This window comes from Ciconia boyciana, chromosome 14, assembly GCF_034638445.1.
Source record: "Ciconia boyciana chromosome 14, ASM3463844v1, whole genome shotgun sequence".
Taxonomy (NCBI): domain Eukaryota; kingdom Metazoa; phylum Chordata; class Aves; order Ciconiiformes; family Ciconiidae; genus Ciconia; species Ciconia boyciana.
Genome location: NC_132947.1, coordinates 9,170,118 through 9,191,086, shown reverse-complemented (window position 1 = coordinate 9,191,086; position 20,969 = coordinate 9,170,118). Strand labels below are relative to the sequence as shown.

The following is a 20,969-nucleotide window of genomic DNA, read 5'->3' as shown; positions in this document are numbered from 1 at the left end:
AGCTGTACCATTAACTAAGAAACTACCACATTTTCTGTCTGATTTGTTCTTAAATGAGGCTGGCCATAAAGCTAGATATTGACAAACTTAAGAAAGCACTTAGAAAACCAACAAACTGATGTAACAACTATTGCAGGAGTAATCAGCTGCATCTGGAAATAACTTTTTTTAAAAAAGTGTTTGTATTTACATGAAATTTACCCCCTGTGCTGAAGTACTAAAAAACTCAATTTATCTTTTGTGCATACATATCCTAACTGATTTGAAAATTGGTAAGTTGAGCTTCAAGGTTTGTGTCAGTCTTGTAATAGATTTAATAGTATCTCTTCAGTGAGAAAGATGCTTCTTGCATTCAACTGTAGGTAGGATAAGAACTTAATACTGTTTCCTCCATTTACTGTATTTATAGCTTTAAATGGCTGACAAGCTGTTTAGCATACATTCTTCTTTTATTAAGATAGGACCTGAAAGCTTGGTTAGAGCCCTTCAGAGATATAAATCACTGGAAAAAGTACAAGAGATGGCTTAACACCTCTAAGTGTAGCTGGGTATTTTCAGCCTACAAGACAACCCTCCCTTTCAGTTCCCCACACAGACAGCTAATTCCAATTAAACTGTCTGTTAATGACTAGGGCTATCCAGCTAAAAGAAAGTCTAAAATTTTAAGATATGTGGATTCCCAGATTCAACTATTACCACTAAGATTTCTTCCAAATGCTAATAACTAGTCTTATTTTGTGTGTACAGGAGTTCTCAGTCTGCATGCTGCTGTCATGACAGTAAGCGCTTGCTCAGCTACAGAGCTATCATCAACAAGTCATCTGCACTTTAAGAAGGTGCAAAATGGCAGAAACATGAAAGTCCCTGACAGTGTACAGTTATTTTAAAGTGAGAGGGGGTGGAGCCAGCAATAAAAAGGTAGGCTTTTCTCAAAGAAAAGAGGAGGAAGCTTCTTAAATAGCAAGAAAGTGTCAGAGTTGTTATCTTGTTCCCTAGGCTTTAATGGTCCAATGCCTGTTGCATAAAGAGTATCACCCCAGAAGAGAAAAGCTGCATTTTTGATCATTAATATTTCTGTGAGCCAATTCAGAAATGTTGCTTTGTTTGAACAATAAAAGGTTTGATTCATATCAACAAATTAATCCACTGTAGGCCAAGGACTACCTACATCAACTAAAAATGGACTTTTTGTTTTGTTAGAAGCTTGGAAATAATTTAACACTTTCAAGCAGAAGCCTAGAATACAGAGTTAACAGAAGTTTGCAGCCATTAAATATGACATAGACAAGAATTCTCCCCTTTTATCATGAGATCAAGGGCAATGGCTAAGCCACAAAGAGCTTACTAAGACATTTTCTCAAAGTACAAAGGATATGGGTCATGACTACAACTGAGTGTCTCTGATCAAAACCAACCCTTCTATATGCACTATCATGCATACTCCTTAAAGTATTACTTGTCTGTTTACACACTAGCCTTTTTATTTTCTTACTCCTACCAACTTTTACTAGGTAATGCTTTAAGACAGTCACTAACAACTTACTATTCATGATTCCCACCAACAACGCTGTTTAGTTTCAGAAATAAACAAAACTGGAAAGTTCTGCATGTAACAGTGCTAATATAAACCACTTCAATCAGTTTCACAACCTGCAAGTAGTACTGCTAGCACGTGTTGCTAGGCTCTAGTCTCTTCAGTGAATTCAGAAATAGCTCCTGGGTAAGAGCAGAAAGCTATCATGACATTTAAGATTCGTATCACAACCATAAATTAGAAACTAAATGGAAACAAGTTTGAGTTTATATAAAGATCTCCAGGAAAATTTTCAGAAGTACCAAAACAACTCTGATCATTATGGACTTTGGTACTTGTATCAGGCTGGCCACTGTCATGGATTACCAGAAGCAAATATAGTGTCATTTTAACACCCCTATATGAAAACTAGGAAACCAAAAAAGAAGGGGGGGAGAAAAGTTTAGACTTTGTCTATAAATCTCAGGGATTCCAAATTACTCAGTTATTGTATATGCAGTAACAAAGTTACTTAGACACATCATGCAAAGTGACTAATGATAGTAATTTTCAAACAACATAGGCCAGAAAAAAAAAAAAAGTATTTCAGTGTTCTCTATTTCAATGTTCTGTATTAATTTCCTCCAAGTAACACTTGCTAAGAGAATTTAGTATAATGAAAAACATCTTGATTTCTTCACATACAAAACTCTAAATGCAAGTATCTTAACTTATGTGACTGTAGAGGTGTTTCAGCTAACTCTAGTCTCAGGGAAAAGGATTAGAATTGGAAAAAAATTAGAATTAAGTTCATATGAAAAGTAGCTATGTTCTAGATCTTGTCTGGCACCTTTCATTTTAGGGAAAACTCAAACCCACTTTAGAAATAGGAAGAATTAGCATTCTAGTGAAATACCCTAATTCACTAGAATTAGCATTCTAGTGAAAAAAGGTAGATTCACTTACAAGTCTCATAATATGAGCCCTAATCAAGCTATGAAGAGCACTTCTACAGGGATTTTTTGCCATCTCAGAGAAGGCAAGGATTAAACAGATCATGGCAGTAAGCTACTCTCTCTTGCCAGTTATTCCCTCTAAAGCCTGTAATGACTTTGTATAGGAAATCGTGAACTGCTCTTTTTTTATGCTGTATCCATTCTCATCTCTACTCTTTTATAATCAAGTATTTCATCTACAATTATAAACAATGTCCAGGTCTAAGACATTCTCCCTCTCTATGCAAGGGTGAATGTGATCGTTCAAGTAATTAGAGTGATTCATGTCATCCTTTCAGAATGCTACTCCCTCCTGCCCAGTGAATTATTTTTAAATCGTCATAAAGGGCTAGGAAATAAGGTTTGAATCTGAATTTCTAACTTCTTGTTACTTTGAAAACTGACTCAGGCAAATCAGTTATTTTATCGAAATCTGCATTCAAGTTTACAGTTCCTTTATCAGATTTTCTGATCAAATTCTGAATTCATCCACGTGTCCCCTTCCTCTTTCTTATATAAAGAGCTATTTCTAAAGGCACACATTGAAGAGAAGTTTAAGAAACACACTTTCAACACACGTAATATTTTGTAACTCTACTGTGTATTAGGCTTTGATTAAGTAACTACAGAATGTGCTTTTCTACCAGTCCTTGCCCATACTGTGGTATCAGTTTTGCTCTGTAAGCACCTCTGGGCAGAGGCTATATCCTGTTATTTGTACTATTACTTAACATGCTTTTGGATGAAGTAAAATAAAAATAATACCATTTATGACAAAGTATAAGCACATAAATGGTGGAAAAGCTTTTGAAAATAGTAATGGATATTTACCTCGCAAACAGGAATTTGGATTAAGAAATTGCTGTACTAAAAAAATTAAGACCACAAAGAGTACATTTACATATTTCAGGGCAATATTATAATCAGTTTAGTTACTTCAACAAATAGAACTAAAATCTCCTTGACTAAAAATATTATTTGAAGGCTGCAATTTTGCTTCAATTGTAAAAACAACATCTAATATAGCTTAAAGTTGAGCCAGGTCCATTTTAAAGACATGAATAGTAATTGAAAATATTTAACAGGGCTGAGGATCAGCAATGCCAATTTTGTGAAGTATTAGTAACAAATTATTTTAAAAGATGGTGAAGACTAATGGGAAAAAATGCTCTTGCCTAAGAATTTCAACTCCTAACTAGCCTACTGATTAATGCAAATGGTTTAGTAAAGTTGTGTCCTATTTGCAATTTCCAAGCAGTAGCATTTTCTCTATTTTTGATCTGTAGTTGAAAAAGTGAAGCTTAACATTTCCAGATGGAACAAGCAACTCCAACCTGCAGTTTGCTCTCCTAGGCCAGTCACTACGAAATAGCTTTCAATACTGAGCCCACTGTCACTTTTTTCATTACTTAAAACAGATCTGACTTGCGTGATACTAGAACTGTATTAATAGGAAGACAAAAAATACCACATAGTGCACAGAGTGGATTTATATCCTTAAACACAGCTCACAAATTGGAAAGAAAATATGCTTCCTTAACATTCTACTCCCTCTCTTCCCTAAACAGAATTGGGAAGTATAGCTCTGTGAACACTAAGTTACAATCAAGTAACACAAGTTTGCTTTCAAAGCACAGCATAATCTTTTTATTAAAATAATCCATTTATTAAAGCATAATCCATTTATTAAAAGTTCTTGCTGCTGCAGTTCATAGAGCCAGAGTGAAAAATATTAATGTAGCCAAGAAATTAGTCATGGCTTCACTAATTTCTCTTCTCTAAAGGCAACTGAACAAGCGTTGCTCTCACTGTATTGCATTGGTTCAGTAATGCTTTCAGTAGCTTCTTCATAGATACCTGTATGCTCAATTTTTTCATCACAAATTGTATGAAGCAGCATAGTCAAGTATGTTCAGGATTTGAATGAATATTTTCAAGTGAACTTCAAATCCAAGGAGATAATGTCCTAGTAATTTTATTCCAGAATAGCCCAGGTTCTTAATATCAACTGTAGAAATGTCAGTGCCTGAAAACATTACATTTTAAACCTTCTAGCAAGCTGTGCTGTCTTCTATAAAACCAAAGTCCCCACTTAAAGAATATACTCATTTTGCTTGTAAATGAACCATTTTTTTCCTCATGACAAAGCAAGAGTCAGTAGAGAGTTTGTCTTTAGGCAATAATCACTTGTAAACTTGAAAGTCAGCCACAAGTCTCAAAATAATGCTTATTAACAAATAGCTTATTTTAGTACAACACACCACTAAACTTCTTCACCAAAAGAATCAAATGCTTTCTCTTAATTACTGTGTCTAATATACTTAAACATGCCAAATATACCATGATATATATAAACCCAAGTGATAAAGCAAATTAGTTAGGACTGCCTGGAAACAAGATCTCTATTCTATCTGCACCATCTTCTTGCCTCTGCCCTTCTGCCTGCCTCACAGTCAAGTCTTAAGGACAAGAAATTATCAAGATCTTCCTATCACAACACATCATAATAGAGGATATAATTAGATCTTCACATCTGAAAACTGAAGATCAACCTTAGCTTGCAAATTCTGCTTGATAGCTGAATCCAACTCACCTAATCTTAACAAAAAACTCACCCTTAAGCACATACAGTTCATTTTATTTAGGAAGTTTCTTGACCATTTAATTATAATTAGTGGAGAGCCAGATACAGTCTGATATTATTATGGCTTGTAACTACAAAAAGAGCTTTTAGCATCTTCATTCATTTCTATTTACAGCAAGTAACTCATATTGTAATTGCAATAGACACAACACACTGCTGGCATATCCTTGAATGTGGACATTAAAACAGGTGGGATTAAGTGTCTCAAATCATCATTTAGGCATTAATGCTATTCTTTAAATGAGGTATCCTTTATCTGATCAAAAGTTGATGTTTAAGAGAGGACACCTGGAACATTTCTTCACTGTCAGGGCTTCTTCTTACTGCTCTGAAGCTTAGATTGAAGCAATTATTTTAAGAGAAGACAATACTAAGGAATGCAGCATCCAGTACTGACAAAACCCACCAGTGCTGTAATCTGGCACTGAAGCTATCACTACATCCAGCATGCCCCAGAGGGAAGGATGCCCATAATAAAGGGTCACAGATCAACTGATCCTTCTGTAAAATCGTTTAATGCTGTTTCTCCTGTTTTTCTACTGAAATGCCAAAAGTGAACAGTCTTAAATACTCTGCACTTCAGTGAAGACAAATAAAAGGCACAAGCAGCTCAAACTTTACACATCTTTGTTAGCAATTCCTGATGGTTAAAGAAGTGCTACTTACCTAATATTATAGGCTCAATACAGAACTTCTCTCTGAGATCTCAAAGTAGGTTTCAAAAGAAGCTCAGCAGCATTTTTTTTTTAAGTAAAGGAGAAATTCATTTATCCTGAGATGATGGCACTCAATGACAATTCCAGCCCAGGATTCTAGTTAGCGAGACATCCTATATTTCCATGTATTCTGTTTTATAATAGCCAAGGCATAACTAATTTTTATTATTTTCCTGTATGGTTCTACTCTATCCTATTAATTCCTGCACAAGTTAATTCCTAGCATAGATATTTAATGCATTATAGAACTTGTCTTTTTAAGGGATTGTGCATCTACACACATTCACAGAAAAATAAGTCAAGATTATCACATATATGTTCAACAAAAGTAATTCTACAGAGAAACCTGAGCATTTTTTATCCTCATTAAGTAACAGGAATAATGAGATCTGCCTCTAAGTCAACCAGTATTTTCAGGTTCATGATTCAACAAACACAGTAAGAATTAAGCTTGTGTCTGCCCTTCTGTTTCCTACTTCTAGACTTGGGTCCCACCTACAAATACACTGGGAAGCCCTTGTTCGTACATTGAATTACACATCAATCTACACTAAAGTGCTGGGTGGAGAGAATAAATGATTACTTAAACACAAGACCAACAATGTCCTTACTAGAAATATTCAGGTAGTATCTTCAGGTGCCTAAGAAAATTGATTACTAACCTAGTTATAAGAAATTCTGAAAAATTAGACTGATTTAATAAGATCTCACTCATCGTTAGTGTGCTTGTACGCAGTGTCTGACTGTACCAGTCACAAAATAATGGTAAAATAAGCAGACTAACTGTGTAAGAAATATTTGGAACCTTCTTTTGCTCTGTATTTATGCAGTACCTAGCATAAAGGTCTAGTCCACAGCCAGGTACTGATTCCTAGAATAATTCAGTAGCCAAATACAAGCAGAAAAGACAAGCCATAAAAGAACAAAATATCATCACTAAATCGGAAACACCATACTTCAGTTTTCATGTCATAGCCACGTTTTGGAGATGCAAAGACCTATTTTAGACAAACTGCATGCAGTGCTATTTCACTGCTACGGGTAACAAGCACTATGCAAAGCATGAACAAAAAGCTAAGAAAAGTTTCCTAGCTAGTACACAGGCGTTAACAAAAAGGCCTGATCGACGTACTCTCAGATCTTCATCCAAAAATCTGAAGGGGGGGCTGGAGGGAAGGTTTTGTGAAAAAGCAAGGACTACTTGCAAGGTAAGCAGAGGAACAACAGTTAAGAGACTTCACAGAACTCAAAGTGTGTACACAGTATTGTGCTTGGGAGAACTGAAGCACTGTCTTTGGCTTTTAACAGGCTATAAGAGTCTCAGGAAGGAAGAATTTAATCTCAAGTGCAGTTCTGATATGTGCATCTTATAACCTCAAAATTAGGGCATAAAATGACAACAAAGACTTCTGAAGTTTGAGAATTCTACAGGAACCGGCAGTTCAGTTCACTCAATAGAATCACATCCTGAAATGGGAATGGGCCAGGACATAATATAGGTTGATTTATTTAGAATTAATAATTGTGTCCAAGTTTTAGGAAGCAACTAAAACTGCAGGCCAAAAGAGGCAACAACACTGTGCTTCATTTGTTTAAAATCAAAGGTTTCTTCAGTGTTTTCAAAGAACTCAGGTTCACCGCTGTGACAAAAAAGGGACCTCACTTCAAGGTTAGTATTGCTTCACTGCAAAGGGCTTTTTCTCTTTACTCAATTTTCTAACCTTGTTAGCCATAGTTGGTAAAAGAAAATGTTGGTAGGTGAAAAAATTGTGTAACACCTTTAAATGCTCTAGGGAGCACTAGTGTGAGCAATATTCAGGAAAACACGTAATTCAAGTGAACAGGAGGGACAAACCCATTACTAGAGAAACCCATTTCTGTTTAGTTTTAGGAACCGAACAGTGCAAGTATGCTAAGACACAGGAAATAAAGACTTCTAATTTTTATGGCATGACAAAAAAGCAGAAAGGAAACAAGGTCTAGCCCAAAAATTAACCACCACATAGTCCCAGAGAAGTTTCAAACTCCAAATTCTTCAACATATCACCTTTTTTTTTTTAAACAATTTTAGCATTTAGACAGACTTGTAGTGACTTTCAACTCCAAATTACCTCTTCACCAACTTGCTACTCTTACTAGCACTTCAAATTCCAGATGGAAACAATTGCAGTCACTATTCTAAAAACATCCAGAATGTGAAGTCTGACACATCCTCCTGTTATGTTACTCTAAGTGATTTTTAAACCACTTTTAGTATTTAATAAAAATAAACTATCCTCACTGTACTAGCTTCAAGCACTTCAAGTTAACATGGCCATGCAGTTCAGCCCTTTAACACATCAGTTACCAAGGGACTGGAACCACCTAGAAAACTGAGTCAAAAGATGAATTTAAAAAAAGATTACTGTGCAATTATTTGGAAAATTAATTCATGTAAAATGCAATGCTGCGTGCCTGTTTTAGAGTTCTATATTGCAACAGTTAACATTTTCTTATACTACATATTTTTCACAGTGCAAACAGTCCTCCCTTATGAGGACGTACTGATCTCATACACAATACGCTGTATCCACAACTTGAGAACTACGACCTTACAGGAAGGTATGCACCCAGGAGAGACAGGATAAGGAATACAAGAGGGAAAAACAGCAAAAAACCTATATCAGTCAAATTATCAGAGGTGATAAAAAAAGAGAAAGCTTCCACCTGTCTTTAGACCCCAAAAGCTGTTTCTATTTTAGTGAAACTAAAATCTTAATTCTCCAGTGGGTCTTTTGTATTTTGGACCTCATCAGAAGAGCTGCCTTGCAGCCTGCTACCTTTGATACCATCAGGTAACAGATGTTAGACTGTTTCAGCTCTGCCAACTTTATCTAGAACAACGAAATAGAGGATCTTCTAGTCTACAGCTTCAAAGCACCCACAAGGTAACAATGCTGTTCTGATTCTGGGAAAGATGCATCAGTTTCAGAACAAGACAGCCTTTTTCTCTCAACTAAAATCTTCAGCAAATATTCCAAATCTGCCTCGTCATGTTATTTTCATTTTTGGACAACATTATTCAAAGTGCTTACTATGCTTGTTTCATGTTTGAGCTTTGTTACAGCTCTAACAAGCAGCAAGTATAATAGATTTCTAATGTCACAGTCTTGTTAGTAAAATGGTGGTTTTCACCCAGAAATAGTTTGAAGACTTACGGAAATAACGTGGAGGAAAATCTTGCTGTGTAAAGGAACCAAGACAGCACCAGTCTAGATTTTCTTCTCTTTAAGCTTAACTGAAAATTACACCATTTTCTTACTACCACACTCTCAGTTTCTACCATTAGGAAAGCCTTCCATGACCAGCGAGCACAGAGTTGTAGGCAACCCTAAACATTTCATTGAGGAAGATGTCTTCACTCAACAAGGTTTGTAAAGACCATCGCTGTGAAATGGCAAGTAAAAAACAGTTATGGAATCCCCAGAAGCTACAAACAAAACCCCCCTAGTCCCTAGTGCATTTTATTCAGGCATCTCAAACCTGTATGAGTAGGCTAGGTATCCTAATGCTCTTTACAATGGCCACTGATTCTTCTGAAGTACCTGTCCACTGGTGGAACCAAGCCAGTGGAATACATGATTTTTTTTTTTATTTTACCTTTTTTCTTCCTTTTCTTTTTTTTTTTTAATATACAAGAAAAGTATTATGTCAACATCGCTAATGATACTAGAGGAATAATTGGAAAGTTACTATCTGGCTATTCCATTTATTTCCTTTCGAAATTTTATGAACATAGTTCTAAGTTTATCTAAGTTCACAGAGCTGAGAGCAGTTAGAAGAAGTAGTCAATCAAGAAAAGGAAAACTACAAAATTAAAGTTTCCCAGAGAGTACTGAGTGAAAATTAGGAATGAAGAAGAGAGAAGAAAGTTACAGAAAGAAAAACGAGGCTCCTGGAAGCAATTTTTTTTTACATGCATTTATCAATTTTCTTGACATACAATTTCTTTTACCAGCTGATGATTCCCAGGCCTACAATGAAAACCTCAGAGGAACATAGAGGTGGAAAGCTGGTAACTCATTTTGAGAACATTTTCCCCTCACAATGAAATATATAAAGTTACTCATAATAAGCAACATGTACCCCTCACCCTAGCCCTTAAACACTGTGAATTTATTTTTTTGGCTCAATTGAAAGGATCAGCACTAAAAAGAAAACCGTTATGCATATTCAGTATGTTGACCATTTTGGTTTTGTTGAGTAACAAAATTATTCAGCCACATTCAGTACACAGCCACATAGGAGTTAGTGGTCTTATTAATTGCACAACTCTTCTCTTTGTTATTGTGGCTATGTCCTTCCAGACTGCCTCATCATAACTGATCAGTCAAAAGAGGGGTGCCAAAACACTTTTATGAAGGAAAAAAAGTGTGGATCTTTAATCCTAAAACAAACACGTTAAATACAGAAAATCCCAAAGATGCAGACAACTGAATCAGTTTCTCATTTCCTGATAGCTAGTTCTTTACTACTGTTTAGAAGAGGCACTATTTCACCAAAGATTAAGTGTGACAGCCCCTTCCCCCCAATGTTTACTGTGAACTCCCTGCAGGCAAAGCAGCCCAGTCTTCCAAGAAGGGCTGCAACATCCCCAGCTGTAAAGATGGGAGCAAACTACCATCGTGTATGCAAAGGCACCACCCCTTTTACACTAAGGGCTCAAATTTCTAAATTAGACTAGAAGCACTTCCAAAGGACTAGAGTCTCAGCCATTAAAAATCCATTGCCAGTTCATAAGCCTACAACTAATGTTTTAGGGCTACTGCAAAAAAAAAATTTTATAACTCCAGATAAATAAATCTTATATAAAATTTAATTAAAATGCAACTTCAGAAGGGGTCTTCCTACTGTAAATATCTACTGTTTGTCAGTTTTTCAGATTTGATGCCAAGGCAATTTATCAAATCAAATGTGATGGCAACTGATTTGATGCCAACACCTTAGATCTAGTGACACAGAAATGTGCGTCTCAAACTGACTGCTTCTTAAGAGCATTCTGTGAAATTTACACTTCCATACAACTTTTGTTAAGTAATTTACCTCGGAATAAAACTGGGGATGCAATTACAACTATCTCTTGGGCACATTATTAAAAAGAATAAAATATCAGTTTTACCTTCTCTTATGAGCACGTTTGGTTGACCCTTCCTTTCCTAATGCTCTTATTTACTCATATTGTGAAGACTGAGAAAACCTAAACTTTTTGGTGATCTGAAACACAGTATCATCAACTGTACTGTTGAAGAAAGTATTATGTGTGAGCATGTGTGCAAAACAGACAATTTCATTAGCAATGTGTGAACCCAGCCTTTTCTATCCCATTGTGACTTTGAGTTTGTATACATGTATACTGAGATCAATCTTGTCTTATTAATTAGCTCTGTAAGAACTATAGTTCATTAAAGCAGATTTCCTATAAATTTGAAACTAAAAGATAGTAACATTTTCTGCTATTTCTGCACATGCTTATAAAACGGAACTGTTCTTACTCTCTTTTCCCCTCTCCCCCTCATCATCCCTCCGCTGCTTCAAAAGGTCCGTCCTCTCGTCGCTCTTTCCCCCTCTCCTCCTCATCCTTTCTTTGCTGGTTCTTGGCCTTCTTGGTCCTTACCTCGCTCATTTTCCCTCTTCTCATCTTCCCTGCGCCAATTCATAGCGTCCACATTCTTTCGTCGTTCTCTCTCATCCTGTCTCCACCGCTTCTTGATATCTTTGTCCTTAACTTGCTCATTTTCTCTCCTCTTCTCATCATCCCTGTGCCATTTTATTGTTTCTGCATTTTTCTGCGGCTCCACGCTTCTTTTGAGATAGTCTTGTCGCCTCCTCCTCTTTTTTAACATATCCCTTTCCCTGGCACAAGCCTGCTTTTCTTTCTGGGAAAGAAAAGCTTTACGGGGCATCATGAGCTGCTGCTGTACCTGTAATAATATCGTATCCATGGAATAATATACTATACATGCACTCAGTCAGGCACCAACAACTCTCATTTGGAGCTGAATACTTCAAATACTAAGCCAAGACAATTTACTGCTTCTTCTCTTTCCTTCATAACCCTCCGCTAGCTCTGTATTAGATAATGACAGGCAAGTTGCTATGTTCAGCTCCAGGCACAACACCTAACTGGCACCTCTGCAGGTGGTGCACGTGTAAAGTCAACCCCCTAAAATCCCGGGTCTAAGCAGTATGATTTCTTTCCCCTCCCCCTTACAACTCCTCCCACAGAGTTTTTAGCAGCCGCTTGGCATTGCTGCATCCAATTGAAGGAACAGGCTGATAGGAGAGTTGTGAAAGAAACTTGGGAACGTTCAAACCTTAGTTTCTTCTCTTACTGGAGATCTACAGTTAATGAAACTTAAATGTGCTTATTTATCTTTTCAGACCTCCATTTCTACCAAATTTGGTTGAAAATGGCCAACTTTTTTCTTGGCTGGGAGGAGGGAGGGGGGATTAGGAGACAAACCACAATCTGAAAAATTGTATAAGCTCTGTTTCCTCGGGAAACCTGGCCAAAACATTTAACTGCAGTTAATGAAATAAGTCCTGACTCATCTACTCAAACTTTCTCCAAGTATGTTATGTCTTGCTATTCACAAGAACAAAGGAAAAAAGAATGTGACTATTTACTTGGAGTTTCTGCCGACAGCATTCCTGATGAGTGGGGCTTTCTGGTTTTGTTGGTTTGGGGTTTGTTTTGTTTGTTGTTTTTTTGGTTTGTTTTTTAAAGAGGTGTCAATGAAGACTACCTTTTAACGAACTCTTTACTTTTGGTCATTTCTCTGTAGTCATCCAACATGTGCACATCTTTAAATTTACTGGTGTTAATATCTGCAATTTTGAAATCATGGAAAACAAAACAGACCACAGAAAGAATTTATACTATTACTAATATCCTTTAAATACTCTTCTGTACACATTGAGCAACGTTTCAGAAATGTCAAACTGCAGTTGTGGCCCAGGTTTGGGGGTTTTTGGTTTTGAATTTTTGTTTAGAAGAGAGTTTTGCAGAGGTCTAATCAAAATGAAAACTGCAGAAAGGACAAAATTACTAGATTAGAATACTTAAGCAAAGCCTAAAACAAAATGAAACAAATGTACTTTTAAAATTTAGCTACCTTATGGAAAGCACTTGTTCCCAGCATGCAATACTCCATCTTTTTCCTACAGAAAAAGCAATGTTTCAAACCCTTATTCTAAAAGCTGTTCCTTTTCCCTACATAATATACCCCCCCGCACACTTAAACCCACTACTCTAGTCCATTGCCTTCATTAGGTATGTATCATGATCCCATCGTTTTCATTCCAATAATTCAACCCCAAATTTCTTAATATCCATAACAGTACTAAAAGGGAAGGGCTGTAGCAGAGTGAAACAGCATAATAAAAAAATGCATGCAGTTTGGTAACAAGTTAGTGCATAAAATTGAGATTATGCTAAAAATTACTTCATTAAAAACTGCAGGATAGCTCTCTACTAGACAGCCTGTTTTTAAGTATTAAATATTTCTCAATAACAGTTATCATTAAAATCAGAAAGCAATGAGAATCCAGGATCAACATCGTCAGTGCAACCCAGACACTGTAAATCTTTAAAATAGTTTTAATTTCTCTATTGGCTGCTGTGTGCCAGTACTACATTACTGTGGTTTACTAGAGTAAACTTATTAACTTTTTAAACTTACATTATCTTTATAATTTTATCAGTAACCTGATTTTATTCTAATAACAATAGCATGTTAAAGTAAATAATATTTCATGCAAATGATTCTCCCCCCTCCCAAGGCAAGTACTGACACTGAAAATCTGTCATTTTAAAAAAACTCTTTTGGGACTAACTGTTATATTTTCTTTCATTTGTTTTTGTTTGTTTTGTTGATGTTTTTTCCCCTCCATTTAGCTTTATCTTTTCATTGTTGTTAACTACAGTATTCCTCCCTCTCCTCCCTTTATACATATCCCAGCCCACTTTGACAGACCAATTTATAGACAAATGATAGAAAATATCTTAATAAAAACATTTCAGTTGAATTTCCAAAATTGAACATTTTAATTGAGATTCAAATAAGAAATGTCAGATTCCAAGAAATAACGTAAAGGGACATCCAACTTAAATTATGTATCTTTGAACTTCCATATCACAAGCCACAGGTTTTTCCCCAGTTTGTTTCAGCGTGAGAGTACTTCAGGCAGTCTGGTCATTTCTCTTGCAGTCAAAATAATCTTTCACTTTTGCCTCTGTTGGTTTTAATAAACCAAAAGAGGGGGAAAAATTTTAAACCAGGCAACTAATTAATATGCAGTGAAGCTGCCAGGCTGATTGAGCTCAAAGCCCCCCACAACCCCAATTTTTCTAGAGTTCAAGTTGGTGTTCCTTTAAGTTCAAAATGTCCAAATGTCAGAAGTAAACAGAACTATCCTTTCCACTATTTTTGCCCATACTTCGCCAAATTAAATTCTTAACTCTTCCCAATCTATTCAGTACATATTATGAGGCATTTACCTCCAAAATTAATGGTGCTTGGGCGTCTCAGACTCATTGGACAAGTTTCATGCAAAAGCCTCCAAAAATAATTCTCCTTCCAGAACGCCCACCTCAGCGATTATATTACACCTACTGTGTGAGGCCAAAGCCCGGACATAGAAGAAGGATCATATCCTGCTGTACAAAACAAAGTGTTAAAGACAAGAGATAAGAAATGTAATAAGGGCAATCTTACATTTATAATGTACGTTTCATTGCGAAGGACTCCAATGCTAATTATCAACCACATTTACAGTACCTTTACTGCCAACGGAGCTACCGTAGAGTGCACTCCAGCAAGTTAACAGTGCTGCAGAAATTTTAGCAGGTTTGTGGCTTAAACAACAGATTACACTGGGTGATGCTACCTGAGGAATATTTTGGTGCTCAGATTTCAATTAAGTTACCCAATTCAGAAATCCAGCAGGATACAGAGACAAATGGTCCTATTCACATTTCATATAACCTTTTGAGTGAAGTGGTTAGGAACTCAGTTTACACCTCATCTGAGCTATTAGTACTGGTAGCATAGCTGCACCCTGTACAGATGAGGTACGCTTAGTAACATACCAACAGCACTTCCTTGTACAGGTAATTTTTCCTAGAAGGTTCCCATAGAAACACAGTCCCACCTTAAATTACAAGACTATGGGAGATCAAACAGGTGACATGGCTGTCAGCCACAACCCTAGGGATATACATTCATTTGGGAAGTATTCAGATTAAAATTTTCAGTTACAGTGCTGCTAGTAGGAGGACATGAAGTAAACCATTTTGGGTCATGGCATGTAAATGATTATGCTTCTGTAGGAAGACTGATACCTCTTCAACTCACATCACCCATGGACAGAAACTCAGTCTTGAACAGACTGGAAACACAAGACATAACATCAGTATCATGAAGTCTGGAACAACCAAATCTAAAGTTTATAAAAGCAAAATTTGTTGAGTTATTTATAATTACTTTTCCAAGTAATAAGGGTTTTAAATTCTTAATTGTAATTTCTGTTGATTATTCAGACAGAACACCCACAGCTTAAAGTACAAATTGTTTTTCTTCAGCAAGTACAGCGTCAACAGAAGATACTAAAATGTTCTAAGAAACCTGAAAAGACAAAATTCTTAAAATACTTCACATTGAGGCAAAACCAAATATTGCATATTCTTTAACAAGACCACTAGCCATATCTTCAAATAGGTAAGGATGATGGGTTATTTTGTTCCATACAGGATTATTTTCTAACTAGAAAGTAGAATTTGTGCCCCTGTATCTCTATGAAGGCCAAATTAGCTCTCTCCCACTGAGTCCTCATTGCAGAAAGCACACTTCTGGATGAGGACTGATCAGCCTTGAGAGCAGGTCAGTGACAATTAGTGTATCAGTCTGAAGATAGGAATACTGAGCACAGGGAAGTACTTCATCCCATACTGGGCCTCGTGAAGACTGAGTATCACTTCCCTGCATTGTGTTGCTGACAAGAATCACCAAGCATCTGTCATTTTTCTGACTTTATATAATCCAAAATTCTTTTATTTTAGCCCTTATTTTGCTAGTATTTTAAGTTGAACAAGTTCTTGGTTCACATATAACAGCACAACATAGTAGCATGTATCAGAGCTGACAGCAGCTGTATGTTCCTGGACGAAATGAAACAAGACTGTTAGTTTCTTGATACTGTGCTTTTTATCTCCCTACTCCAACTGCATTTAAAGTAAGGTCTACTTTTAATGATTTGCCCAGCTAACTGCATTTAATAGCATGCTCTAAAAAGCCAGCCATGGAATAGATTTGCAAAGAAGGCTGTTAGTGCAACATTGAGTGAAATCTCTTAAAAGACGAGAAAAAATATGCAAGAAAATTAACCTATGGTTCCCACAGCAATAGAAAAGCAACCTCCTCACGTATGTAGGTTAAATGATGCTATATAGTATGATGCTGTATAATATTCTATATTCACATGAGGACAATGATGGCCTGTCCCTGCAGCAAGGTGAAGGCTGGGACTTTGGGACCAGACAATTCCAGGACAGCTGAGCGAGGAAGAGTGATGGTCAGGAAGCAGAAAGGTATCTCGGGGAAGAGTGAGCAAATCAAAAATACCAGGAGCAGAACCATCAGGGAGAACAGAGAAGTTGGAAGAACTGAAAACTACTGAAAACTTCCTTGAAAAGGTAAGAGTTGCAATGAAATATCTCCCCTCCCTGCACTGAGCGAGTAAAGAGTCTACTCCCAACACATCTATCACTGGCTTACATTAAGCATTTTCACTTTCTTCTGCTGGATTCTTCTCCTTCCTCCTTATTTAAGCATTGCTGGCCTAGTTTTCAGAGGGCTTTGCACCCACATCTCCTGTGAAGGTAATGAGATTTGCAGTTTAACAACACATCTGAAATGCCAGACAACTAAGGGCTCATTTTTCAAGTCCGCTATAATCCTAGGATGGAGGCTGTTTTGTAACAGCACAGGCTCTATTCTCATGGCAACATTTTAAACAGAGAGCACCTCCTCAGCCTTATCAGCTCAACCATCTGCAACACCAAGCTTCTGCCCATGTAACAGGATGGTCTTCAGCTAACTTCCATCTAACAAACACCTCTCAACTCCAACTAGATAATTCTGCGTGCACGGCTGTCATGTTAGATCCAGCACTTAAATTCAACTTTAAGCTAGCACATCAGCGAGCACAAGCCTGCAAGACCTTTAACTTGTCTCTATATGCAAGGTCCTTTAACTTGTCTCTATATCCAAAACAGGACTAGGCACATTAGAAAGATATAAAGTGAACAGAAAACCCAAATGAAACCCTCTGGAAAAACCTGACATGTTGTTTTAAAACTAAGATTTTGGACCTGAAGGAAATCAACAAATGTATTTTGCTATCTGGTCAAAGCATTGTAAAACTCTTGCAGCACTGTGCACATGAAACCACCCTAACTCCTCCTCACATCCAAAGAGTCTATTTCTTAGAAGTCCCTTCGCCAAAAAAAAGAATTGAAAAATATTTATAAATCACTTCAGAGATTAAGTCAGCTACCTCCAAAAAAATTTCAAGTTGTGTGTCAAATGAAAAGGACTGTTTCACACCACTCCTCTGGACATCCTATGTAAATATTCCTTCAGGAGAGGAGGTAAGTCCATCTAAAATATGGTACCAAAAAAACCCCACTTAAAATTCTTTGGAGGAAAGTCTTAGGCTAAAAACCTTAACATGCTGTTTCAGTGGTTATATGCAATTTTCAGCAAGGGCTTATGAAGCTCTGTTTTATCTCTTTTTTGGAGCTTACTGTCTAGCTTCAGCTTGGTGACTCTTGCACTAAGAACTCCAACTTCCCATCGAGGAAAAACTTCTATGGAAGACAGTTCTAGTGAAAGGAATCAGTAAGGCTGATATGTCTTACTCTCCATTCATTTTTTATTTAAAGGTTAAAAAAAAATATCTTCTGCAGTCCAGCAGACAGGGATCTTCTAAGTCTTCTCTTCTCATTCTTGCTCGATTTCTGGAATTTTCCACTGGTACCAGAAGCTCCATCTGGTGGGTGTGTACACTAACTGCAAAACTGAAAGGGAATTAACTATTTCCTTATCAACTTTTGTTTAGTAGTAAAAGTTCTGTACACTGTGTAATTTCTGTGCCCCATTATAACACACAAAATGGCCAAATTTCAATTGCTCTGGGAACCACAACTCCTTATTTCTACTCTCGATGAATAATCTGCTACCTCACACTCTGCTGGGAATTTCTGTTGGGTTTTCTCATTTTGATTACATAAGCTGAAGTATGTTAAAGAATGGCATTAGCTAAATGTGAACGTTTTCTAAAGAAGGATCTTTTGAACACACATGATAAAAACACACATCAATTCTGGCAATCTCTACTGCACTCTGAAAAGCAATTTTAAATTGCATCCATTCTCTAGGGCATGCTATACTTCAGTGTATAGGAAATTTTAAATTAGAGGCACTAGCAGCTAAAGAAGTAGGCTTACGCACCTACTGCCATCTTAACTAATATCTTTTGTGACTGTTCAAGATCTCAAAAGATAAATGTTTATATGCATCCACATATGTGCAGTGAAATCAATATGTAATATACATACTCAATATGATAGCCTCACTTGTTTAGGGCTATTTCTTAAAGATTTCAGTTTGAAATGTAATAAAGCCTGCACATCTTGCTGAAATTTGAAATCAAGACTGGAGATCACTGAAGCACAAAGGATATTATTTGCTTACACCATGATATCCACACTTCAGTGATCAGGAAAAAAGGCTGCATGAATATGCTCTACAATTCCAAAATAATCCTCCTCTAGATTGTAGCTAAGCATGAACAATCCCAGAATAAAAATTATTTTGGAAATATAAGCATGTTTCATGAATTAGCAGTTACCATTTAAATTAAATCAAGAATCATCCTGAAATTTTCAATCCAAAGCTCACAAAAACATTTGGATAATTAAACAAAGTGCCACAGAAGTCTCTGTAAAACGTGCAGGAACAAAGCATGTAATCAATATACACGTAATTTATGATTGGATTACACTGATTGTGAAACTGCAATTGGATTAGACTGCGAGTGAAAACAGTAGTCCTGCCTTCTCTTGTGTCATGTTTTCCTGACATCACCACTGTGTCAACAGCCAGAGCGGAGACCTGATCCAACTGAAAAGGAGTTTTTCAGGCAGAGCAGTTCCTTCACTCACCCAAACAGAAGTGCTAGGACTGGTACAAGTAAGGTGGCAGGAAGCGTAGCTCATACCACTCCTTCCAGTGGCAGCACAGACACAGATATATTTAAACCAATAGTGAAGCTGCATCCCTTAGTGTGTCCTAACTAGTAAAATGCATTGCTTGCATGCTGGTATAAGTGGCAGAACAAATCAACGAAACAAAAGAGAGCATACAAATACTTTTACAAGCTCATCCAAAACCCTGCCAATACATGCTTTCTCAGAGAGCAGATATATTAGATATTGACAGGATCTCGCCAACTGGCTAGCATCTGAGTACTTAAAGTGTAAAAATAGTCGGTGAAGTAGGCTGATGCTAATTGTTTTTCCTTTGCCTTACCACTTCACACACGCTATGCACAAATGCTGGCATTACACGATTGGGTAAAGTCTGTAAACAAGAGCTTAAAATCAGTCTTACCACTTCACATTTCTTACCTCTTTCCCTTTCTGTCTAAGCATAGCTCCCAAGTGTTCCAATCCCTGACTACATTCCAGCGTTAATCCACCTCAGCTACTGCTGTCTTCGGTTTGACTCGGGAACCTTCGATATTCAAAAGGCTTCATAGCAGCAGCAGCAGGAATGGGGAAACAAAACAAAAACAAAAGATCACAAACTTCAGTTTGACTTTTTAGGGGGGAAAAAAGCATTTTAAGACAATTATTTTGCCTACTTAGATTTCAAGAGACATTTTGCCCCCTTACTGTTGCTGCTATGAATCTGCATCACTAATGACTTTTGGCCCAGCTGCAGCACAAGCGAAGAACTATCAGATCCAGAGTCACACCAGAAATCAATAGACAGAGAGTCGCATCAGAAATCAAGACATAGAAGAGGTAAAAAGGGGTGAAAGAAAGCAAGCCTGAAGGCTGAGGCCTGAAAGAGAAGAGGAGCTGGGGGTAGGGAAGAAACACCAAACAGTGAAGCCAGGCTGGAGAGCATGCCCTTTTCCTACATTTAAATGAGCTGAAGATGCATTACTTCAGTGGACAGGCTGTTTACACAGTTACTGAATTTCTATTTCTTGTAAATTGTTTTAGATACTACTTGAGAAGTAGATTTTAAATGAAACATTCTGCCCCATGATCTGGATAGCCAAGAACCTGCAGGTGTGACGTGTTCATAGAGTCAACTACACATTTAGGACCCAACAACCAGTATCAGTTTTCATCCAAATCATCTTTAATGCCACCTTAAAAAAAAAAAGTAAGGATATAAATGGTGGTAACTGAAAGTGACTCACTGCAGAAAAAATGGTATTTATTCCACTCTTATTCAAAACCATCAACCGACATGCACATTCAAAAGTACTAATGTGAAATAAGAGACACTAAATTTGAGCCTTATGTTTGCCTTTCAACATCAGCTAGCTATAGTGAAGCTCTGAACAATGCAGTTTTTTCCTTGAGGTGTATGGCCCTCAGGTAGAGAAATAGGAGTTATACCCTCTCTAAAAATGTCTTTATTCAAATCTAGAACATGTATTCGGTTTTTATACCAGATCTAAGTACTTGCTGATGGCTCAAAATGAACAGGTCAATTTGGCCATCCTGACTAGGAAAGCAAGGGCATTCTTCCCAAAATGTGTCAGGTGAGCCAAAACAAACCTTCTACATATACAGAAAGTATAGGATTTTTCTTTTTTAACTAAACTAACATCATTAGTTCTTTTTCTTCTAATGCATATACAGACATTTAAATTACATTATCCTTAAACCAGTACCTTTTATTCTCATCTCCATAGCTGATACTATTAATTAGGAAACATACATCTGTATCAACATATTATTTATATGAGCAGGACTACCT

General features: G+C 36.8%; 2 protein-coding genes across 21 annotated transcripts in view; one reads left to right on the top strand and one right to left on the bottom strand.

The window, feature by feature from the left end:
- Positions 1 to 16,546, top strand: part of PARD6B (par-6 family cell polarity regulator beta) — a 97,907-nt gene extending 81,361 nt beyond the window's left edge. Inside the window, exon 9 of the mRNA XM_072878915.1 lies at positions 16,416 to 16,546. The gene's annotated coding sequence lies outside the window, so the exon portion shown is untranslated. The remainder of the gene's footprint in view (positions 1 to 16,415) is intronic.
- Positions 1 to 20,969, bottom strand: part of ADNP (activity dependent neuroprotector homeobox) — a 33,224-nt gene that overhangs the window by 8,023 nt on the left and 4,232 nt on the right. For 8 of the 20 annotated variants that reach the window (XM_072878883.1, XM_072878893.1, XM_072878888.1 and 5 more), the window contains 5 exons: positions 19,598 to 19,720; positions 16,683 to 16,778; positions 14,408 to 14,566; positions 13,023 to 13,068; positions 11,522 to 11,828 (listed from right to left, as the gene is read on the bottom strand). In XM_072878883.1, the coding sequence (XP_072734984.1) occupies positions 11,522 to 11,828; positions 13,023 to 13,061 (346 nt within the window). In that variant the 5' untranslated portion in view covers positions 13,062 to 13,068; positions 14,408 to 14,566; positions 16,683 to 16,778; positions 19,598 to 19,720. Of the gene's footprint in view, positions 1 to 11,521; positions 11,829 to 13,022; positions 13,069 to 14,407; positions 14,567 to 16,682; positions 16,779 to 19,597; positions 19,721 to 20,969 lie in introns of those variants that run through there. The other 12 variants (XM_072878886.1, XM_072878895.1, XM_072878884.1 and 9 more) reach the window with 11 other exon arrangements.